The sequence below is a fragment of the Petromyzon marinus genome, chromosome 62 (genome assembly GCF_048934315.1).
Source record: "Petromyzon marinus isolate PM22_M1 ecotype Great Lakes invasive population chromosome 62, UKy_Petmar_22M1.pri1.0, whole genome shotgun sequence".
Taxonomy (NCBI): domain Eukaryota; kingdom Metazoa; phylum Chordata; class Hyperoartia; order Petromyzontiformes; family Petromyzontidae; genus Petromyzon; species Petromyzon marinus.
In genome coordinates this window covers 2341682-2351012 of record NC_133728.1, presented here as the reverse complement: position 1 = coordinate 2351012, position 9331 = coordinate 2341682, and the positions used below count along the sequence as shown (strand labels likewise).

The 9331-nt window shown below is 44.3% G+C and overlaps 1 protein-coding gene across 6 annotated transcripts in view; it reads left to right on the top strand.

Annotated features, from left to right (window-relative positions):
* The first annotated feature begins 784 nt into the window (after positions 1-784).
* Positions 785-9331, top strand: part of LOC142906250 (nectin-3-like) — a 30406-nt gene continuing 21859 nt past the window's right edge. For 2 of the 6 annotated variants that reach the window (XM_076053656.1, XM_076053655.1), the window contains exons 1-5: positions 786-1538; positions 4686-5042; positions 6697-6996; positions 7694-7996; positions 8591-8708. In XM_076053656.1, the coding sequence (XP_075909771.1) occupies positions 1505-1538; positions 4686-5042; positions 6697-6996; positions 7694-7996; positions 8591-8708 (1112 nt within the window). In that variant the 5' untranslated portion in view covers positions 786-1504. Of the gene's footprint in view, positions 1539-4685; positions 5043-6696; positions 6997-7693; positions 7997-8590; positions 8709-9331 lie in introns of all 6 variants that reach the window. The other 4 variants (XM_076053659.1, XM_076053658.1, XM_076053657.1 and 1 more) reach the window with 3 other exon arrangements.

Here is a 9331-nt window from a genome sequence, read left to right as displayed (position 1 = left end):
GGGGTGGGGTAGAGACCGACCGAAATTCGGTTTCGGCGCCAAAAGTTGGCAAATGGCCTCTTTCGGCATTTTTTTGGTTTCGGCCGAAAGACAACTTTATAACATTCGGTCTGATTTCGGTTTCGGCCGAAACTGATATTGACTTTCGGTCGTCATTCGTCAACCGAAGATCTATTTTTAGAATATAACGCTAGTGCTACGTCTATCACGCTGCATTTAATTTCCGTAAATTCCGTAATTAGTCTTGGCCATAAAACTAGTTTTGCATAAAACCTCAACATCAAAATTAATTGAGTGCCCCAGTTGGCATGAGTGTTCTGCAACTGCCGACAGTTGTGTTTGGCAGTATATTTAATATTTCTTTGGTGTTCTTTTAGTCTCATTCTTATCATTCGTCCCATCTGACCAACATAGGATTTTTCACAGCATAAATTAATCCGGTACACACCTTCTGTTGTAAGCTTCAGTACCAGATATTAGGTTTTGTATTTTTATGTACCGTGCTGAATCTCAATCGGATGTTTATTTTTTCCCACAAATATGGCGAGTTTATTAGTTACTCCCAAATTGAACAGTATTTTAAAAAAATATATATTGTTTGATCAATTTCAGCACTTGTGCTATTTGATTTCATTTTGGCATTCACTGCCCTATTGATTTTTGCATCATTGCAACCATTAAATTGCAGAATTTCTTTAACATGTTTAATCTCACTCCTCAGACTATCACCATCTGACACTTTCTTAGCCCGATATATGAGCATCTTTATGAGAGGATTTGCGCGTTATTTTACCATTTTGGTCATGCCCAAGCAGAATATCCAGGAATGGGAGAGTTTTATTCACCTCCACTTCCATGGTGAACTGGATGGATGGGTTTTGCGAGTTGAGATGATTTAGGAAATTAATTAAGTGTATCTGTAAGTGTATATTTAAATAGGGTCCATGGTAAACTAAAGATCTACCTCTAAGTGGCACGACAGTTTTAGGAAAACCCTTTGATAAACTTAGCCGGTTGTTTATAAGTTAAACTCCTAAACATTTGAAGGAAACAACTTAATACTTAAGTATGGATCATCTTTACAAGCATTATCATGCCTTTCTCCCATTAAAGACGGACAGAGATATGGAATTTAACACGTTCAACCTTATTTGGAGATCGTAAAACAACGAGACAAATGACAGCTGAATCTCAAATAAAAGCCACAACCCTGGTAGCGACAATTAATCAAATCACTAAGTGTGCTTTACTGTTCCGCCCATATGTTTCTGACCACCCCCACTAGCCCAGCGCATCTCTTGAACGATGTTTTCCGTGTCTCCCTGGTTAATGAGTGACGAGGGTTTATCAATTAAGGAGGCGCGTGGTTAATCACACAGTCCCAAGTCCACGGCGCTGCCATGAGTCCGAGTGAGCTCGGGTGGTGCGCATCGTGAAAACCAGTCCACCTCCAGGCAGGCCGGATGAGTGGAAATTCAAGAACTTGGTGCTGCCCGTGTGAAATATGAAAGGGCCGTTTCGGCTATTGGTGCTTTACGGTAAGCCTGCTTTGATACACTCACGACTCAATAGGATTTTCATTTCGCGTGGCTCTACAGTTTAGGCCCTCCTACAGATGTCGGTGTTTAAGTGAACTTATTGTACTGGAGTGATGGGGCTTTTTTCAGTGCAGCTCCCGAACTTTGGAACGGTTTGCTTTAGCTAGTAAGACAATCAGAGTCGTGAAATATATTTGAATATATTTGTCTGTCTTGAAATCTCACCTCTTTCAACTCGCCTGTACTCTACCGCCGAGTCCTGGCTTGTTACCCTGCAGGTTTTGTTTATTCCCTGCTTTCCATGCACGGTGGTGGCGCATTGGGATTTATGGATTAAATGCACCACTTTACAAATGTAAATGATTATTACTAAGCTGTTTTAAAATAGATCCCGACCCCAACTTTGTAACCTTCTTTACCGAGTTTTTATTTAAAAGCTAAATTCTGTTCATCTTCTTTGGTTCTTTCGGTAAAGTCACGTAGAATGAGAATAAAATAATAAATTGATAAAATAAAATAACACAATAATATTCTCACGACGTTTCGGCCACAACGCAAGCGGCCTTCATCAGGTGAAGGGAGCGAGACACTCCAGCGCTGTCCTACCAGACAGTCTCGCTCCCTTCACCTGATGAAGGCCGCTTGTGTTGTGGCCGAAACGTCGTGAGAATATTATTGTGTTATTTTATTTTATCAATTTATTATTTTATTCTCATTCTACGTGACTTTACCGAAAGAACCAAAGAAGATGAATCATTGCAGTCACGAAAGCTTTAAATCGAAATCTAAATTCTGTTGTTCACATTTCATCGCCATTGTAGTGTCTGTTATAACGTGTGTATCTGGTTAATCTATTGAAGGTGGATTGTTCCATATCTGGACCGTGACAGATTGTGGTGGCTTGGGGAGGCGTTCATCCAGAAGTGGATTTATCATAGCTGATTACGTTAAGATTTCATTGAGTGCCAATTTCTGACTGTGATTAAGCTTTATAATCAAAGTACAGTCCGTTCTCTTATAACCTGTGTTGTTTTCATTACGCGAATTGGATCTAACGCGATTAATGTATTCGGGAACACATTTTAATAACGCAGATGCGAATTGGATATCACCCAATTGAGTGAATGGAACTACGTCGCATGAGTAGAAAAAGTGGCCGTACGGCTCCCTGGTCATAGCATCACACAATGCTGCTGGATGCTTCTAGATATTACCCACGTGCCTCAGTCTTTGTTCAGCCTGTGTACGCATCTCACATGTTATCGCGGACTGTGCTTTACCCCCTATATTATATATTATAGCACGATTTTTCCATAACGGCGTGTTCTTCAGGAACGCAACTACTACCGCGTTATAGGAGAATACAGCTGTATTTAGATCACACAGAGATCACCCTGGGTGCTAAGTCCAATCCCCCCCTCCCCACCGTAGATTACGAGGTGGATAGTCGCTGTTTGTAAAGGATGTTTGTTTATGACCCAGGTGTACATATTCTTAAGTGTCGTCCACTAGTAATGTGCGATGGGGCTCATTTCCAAGTTATCTCTTTGCTTCCGCATGAAGCCAAAACTCCCATTAGTTGCCATTGAACAAACATCCCAAAGCGGTGGTGGTGGTGGTGGCTATGCACATGCAATCCAGCACTGTGGATGGGGCGAGGGTTGGTGGATCACAGAAATGTTGTGATGTGAAACTCACTACCCATCGGTGTCGAGCCGACATGCCCTGGCTCACTAGAAACTAAATGAAACTACGAAACTAATTTAATTGGACTGTACCAGGGCACACTGAGCTCCTTTTCAGAAGCGACCTGTATGCTGAACTTCTTGTATTTATGTTGAACTTCTTTCGCACTGTACGTAGCCAACCGTGCTAATTGGAGGTGCGGGGGAAGGACAACAAACTAAATACAAACACCAGTTATGAATAAATTAGTTTTCCATTTGGATTTTAAAGTGCATAGCTCCAGTGGCTTTCTAATATTGGAAGGAAGAGCGTTCCAGATGGCCACAGAAGTGCATCTCAAATCATGTGATGCGATGTTCTTTCTGGGAGAATTTACAACATTACCATGTGTGTAGGAGTTCACATACATCCTGTCTCTCGATCCACTGCTGGATGAGGCTGTTCCTACGCCATGCGGGTCGTGATGGTTATTTGACCATACTTCACCACTCTGGTCAGTACGGGTTGGTAAAGGTGGGGGAAATACAGGGCAACAATGGATTTGCAGCACTGCCCTCTGCTAACCACTGCCTACAAAACAGATTGTTACGCAAGCTAACACTATAAACTTTTTATTTTACCAGGTAAGGCGCACTGAGCTGTGTAGGTCTTATTTAGAAGTGACCTGGCCAAAAATGATAGCCAAATTAAATGGCTTATCAAGTAGACATTTATTGCAGACAAATACTCTAAACGCATGTTGCTCCAAATGTGAAGGGAAATGCTGGAGGACCCAGAGGTAAAATCCATGCGACCACGGGGGGAGAGAGAGAGAACATGCCAACTCCAAATATACAGCAGGCGTCAGGGTCGGGATCAAACCCACGATCTCCTGTATACCAGGCGAGGTAGTTAACATCTCGCTACTGCGACGTTCTCGATGGCGAGATCGTGATAACCCATCCAGGCTCTAACCCACTTATCCAGGCTCTAATCAGCTTGGCTTTCATGATCATATGGAGTCAGGAGCATGACGTGTTATCTGCTCATAGGGGTATAGGAGCTCAATATAGCGTTCTAGTCATACTAACAATGATATATATTATAGTGTAACTATTAAAATTACAATGCAGTATGAAGAAATTTGAAATAAGGTATAAGTGTTGTCGTGTCTGTGAAGCAAAGATGATCAGATATTACAAATTTCCAGTATTACGAAGTACAATTGTTATTTGTTTTACTCACATACTACTCTTAAACCAAAAATATATACGATGGTTTTACCAAACGGGCATTTCATGACATGCAATTTTTATTTTTCAACTATTCAGAGCAAAATGTATACAATTACTTATTGTGGGTCTGAAGACAACAGTATGATGGACCGGTCTCTAATAGGGTTTCTAGATAACAATTACAGACTGCTGTGTACTTCACAACCCTTTACAAATAGACTCTGCTTTCTCTGTTCTATCCCTGCAGGTCTGGTGACCTTGGGAACCTCCCAAGTGGAGGTGGATCAGTTTGTGAATGTGAACCGTGGGCAGGAGGTCACCCTGAGATGTGTCTACACGGGGTCAGAGACGCCTGGGAGTATAACCTGGTGGAAGGTAATCGGAGACTCCTCAGTGAGAATCGCCGTTGCCCTTTCCAGCGGTTACAGAATTCTAAATAACACCGACTTCTATGGGCGACTCAACTTCACAAACTACACCTCTGGACTGAGGAACGGATCCATCCGCATTGAAGACCTCCGTTTCGGGGACGAGGGAGACTTCACCTGCAGCTTTGCCACTTTTGATGACGAAGCTCAAGCAACAATCAGCCTCACTGTGAATGGTGAGGCAGGTTTTTTTATTGCGACAAAACGTGAGCCCGGTACAATACGCTGACGAATATTGGAGGGGGGGAGGGGATATAAAATCCGCGAGAATTTCACTTCAGCGCAACGGGACTGTACGTAGGGGGGAGGGGGTCTTGGGCCGGCAGCCCCAGCCTAGTGGGGACCCCACGCAGGGAGGCAGGGGGGGAGATAACTAACATACTAAGGGGAGACCAGGGACAGAGGGAACGGGAGGGGGTTTCGTTTTTCAACCATACTCTCTCTACGTAGCAGTTCCACGTTTTTAAACAATTACTCCGTTTACTACAAGCGTATTTGTATCTCCCAGGAGGAAAAGCTCCGATGAAAAGTTCCCTTGTTATTATGACGCTGTTCTAAACAAATCCTTTATAAAGTCCGAGGCTCACCCAGCTGACACGAGCATGACGGTGGTACTGGTGGTAGGACCTAAGGGATGTGGGCTATCGTCCCTCCCCGTCCCCCACTCGACCACGAGAAACCAGTACAGGGCAGTCCTCGCATAACGCGTGGTGGTGTTAACACGACGCATTGCCGCCATAACGTGGCTTACCATTCCGGAACACTTTTCGCACAGCGCGGATTGCGCTCCATGGCAACGCCACCTTAGGTAGTTTGGAGATCCGCCTCTACGTGATACCCGAAAACACCAGTGAACATATTTATCTGCTGTGGAACCAGTCTCTCTAGAGGGAGACCAATGATGACCTAAAAAAAAGTGGTACCTATACACCAAGCCCACCTTGGCACACCGGCACGTGATCTGATGATAACGGCTCCATCTCCACGGTGGAGGAGTCTCGGACACTTTCCCTTCCATGGCTACCACTCCACCATTAGTCTCGGATTGTTGTGTCACGAGATCATGAGGGTGGATTTACAACGGCAAATAAGGATGAGGATGATCTCAAGCCATAAATTATTATGAATTTGAGTCCACCACTAACCACTATTTAAACTCACAACCTTACAACTGTGAGTCATAATAACTGACCACAACTCCACCCAGTTAAATAAAATGTTAGATGGATAAAATGTTACCAGGAATCAGCCACACCAAACATAACCTGCATCCATTTTCATCCCCCCCCCCCAAATGTTATCTCAATTGTGCGATAAGTGTCATGAGATGAACAATCAGCTTGGATCTCCCACAGTTAACCCTTTCCCATTCCGAGACGTCTGCAAGTTGCAGGGTGAGGTCCCGTTCACCACTGAATCTTGGAACGTGCAAGCGGGTTAGTGTTCATTTGACTTTCAAAGCCATAGTCCCGTTGTTTTCAAGCATTGTACTCACTGCAGAGAACCGTATGATAGATGGTGCCAAACTGTGCCACACACCCTCCCTCATTGCCTTGTGGAAACCTCAGAACTAATAGTTATTTTCATTTAGTTTTTATTCCGAATCTGTACATATACATAATCAGAATGTAATTGTTCCATTATGACCTACACGTATAACATCGGAATGGGAAAGGGTTGTGTGTTCCTTCTTGTTAGAGAACGGCCCACGGAAGCAGATAACAGAGCTACCTCTGATATCCCTTTAAGTAACCTCTGCTCCACACAGTAGAGGCATAGCACTTAACTGCTATTTAACCATCTCTGTGTTTCTGTGTCTCTGTGTCCCAGCTCCCCCGAACGTCTCCCTCGAGTTGAACCCATCCCAGTTGATAGACGGAATGGGGCTGGTGACCGTGGCCACGTGCATCGCTCAGGAAGGAAAACCCGCAGCCTCCATCACCTGGAGTGGCCTCCATCAGGGCAGCTCCAGTGAGACCACAGAGGTGGTTCCCGACGGCACAGTGACCGTGAAGAGCCGCTACCAGATGGAGCCCAAGTACGAGAGCCACGGGCGGACGCTCACCTGCAGGGTGGAGCACCCAGCATTCGAGTTTCCAGTAAATCTCTCTACCACCCTCGACATCCACTGTGAGTAGTGGGCATGATAAATAAATAGTCCGAAAGTCAGGTTGTCGCGATGTTTGAATGAGCATAGATTGGTGGTCATCACCATAAGCAGCCATGAGTCCATTCTAAATATTCCACGTTGTTACTAAAGATTGAAAACTAATTTCTTTAGAACTGCGTTTGTGTTTAGATTGTTGTCCTTCCCCCGTACCTCCAAAAGAAGTTAAATTTACAGACATACATTGTGCAAGAGTAACAATTTCCATTATTTACCCAGAAAAGTCTCTGATTCTTAGATGTCTGTTTAGGGAGGGTTCTGTGCAGGGATCTTTGGCCAATTCTCAAAGTGAAAGTTTGGATTTGTGTGGGAGAAAGCCGGAGTACCCGAGGAATACCCAGACATACGAGGGGATAATGCTCGAAGTTCCATACAGATAGATTCAGTAATCCATCTGTCCGTCAGGCTTTCTGTACCATTGGTGCGTGGCATCTCTCGCTAAGGTGATCCATTATATAATTATAAGAATCAGTTTGTATCTCCCACAGTTATTGTGTACCTTCTTAGAGAACAGTCCACATAACACAGAGCTACCTCTGAGATCTTTTTAAGTGACCTCTGCTCCACACAGTAGAGTAGCACTTAACTATTGTTTAACCATCTCTGTGTCTCTGTCTCTCTGTCTCCGTCTCTCTGTGTCCCTGTGTCTCTGTGCCCCAGTTCCACCGAATGTCTCCTTGGAGTTGAACCCATCCCAGTTGGTCGAGGGCATGGGGCTGGTGACCGTGGCCACGTGCGTTGCTCGGGAAGGACAACCCGCAGCCTCCATCACCTGGAGTGGCCTCCATGAGGGCATCTCCAATGAGACCACAGAGACGGAGTCAGACGGCAAAGTGACTGTGAGGAGCGAGTTCAGGATAGAGCCCATGAAAGAGATCCAGGGGCGGACCCTCACCTGCAGGGTGGAGCACCCGGCGCTGGAGCCACCTCTAGTGGAGCTCTCGACCACCCTCGACATTCACTGTGAGTGGTGGGCATTATAAATCAATGAGTCAGAAAGTCTGGTTGTCGCGATTGTTTAAATGTGCTGAGATTGGTGGTCATAGCCATTGGCAGCCCTGAGTCCATTCGAGACATTCCACTTTGTTATTATAGATTTAAAACGAATTTCTTTCGAATAGATGTTTGTGTTTAGTCTGTTGACTTTTCCTCCACATCTCAGATTAGCACGGTTGGTGAGAAAGAAGTTCAACATACATACATACATCATGCAAGAGTAACAATGACCATCATAATGTTGGGGGGTAACACTGTGATTAGCGCGCTGCACTGTAACTGCCCCCTGCCCCCAGATCTTTGAGACGTGAGGTATTTTCTGAAGAAAAAAAACGCGGATACATTGGAGTAATGATGTAACGTCCTGTAGCAGTGGATAACCCCCTGGCTAAGTTTCTGTGAAATCTACAGTTGCCTCTGATAAGAGTTAATCAAAATTGGTTTCTTGTTTTTGTCCTGAATACCCCTCAATTGATTTTTCACCACTTTTATAACTGAAGTTTGCACGTGAATGCGACTCGAGCAATATGTAGGAACTTGTGCATGTGCCCCCATTCGCAGACAAACCAAGTGTGAGCATCGCTGGCTACGATGGCGAATGGTACGTGGATAAGGAAGCAGCTTCGTTGACTTGTGAAGCAGACGCGAACCCAAACATCATGCACTACCTTTGGGGCAGGTAAGGGACCACAAGAAACTGTCAATACAGCTACCTCTTGTTTTATAGCGTGTAACTCTGTTGGAGTTAAGGATAGAGCAGACTATAAAACCTCATTCTCACATCCACATATTTCACTAGTTACCATACATTATATTTGCAATACTACCATACATGTATTACAGATAGTGACATCCTATTTAAATAAAAAAAGTAAAAAAAATATTTGTACACGTAGTGAGATGTTTGAATGTGGCGGCGTAACTGGGGCTTGTGGAGGGTAGGAGTTGAGAAAATTGGTGGGATTACTGGAGAGAGAGAGGGCAGGATGATGATGGTAATTAAGATGATGGTAATGGAGATGATGGCGTGTTCGAATGTGTGCACCAGGAAAAGTTCACGTGGACAAGATCTTCAAAATAGCACACGAGAATGAGATGCTGATGCCGCTTCCCACCCTTGTGATTGTTGTCATACTGCTGCACCTCAGGCAGCATTGCTACTGAACTTTGCTGCCTGACTAACGATGAGCTCGCAAACATGTTCCGTACACCATAGTCAACGCGGTAGAGCACGTCATTTCAATTATAGTACGCGAAAAACTAAAATAAGTGTAAATTAGTCAAACCCGCTATTTCACAATC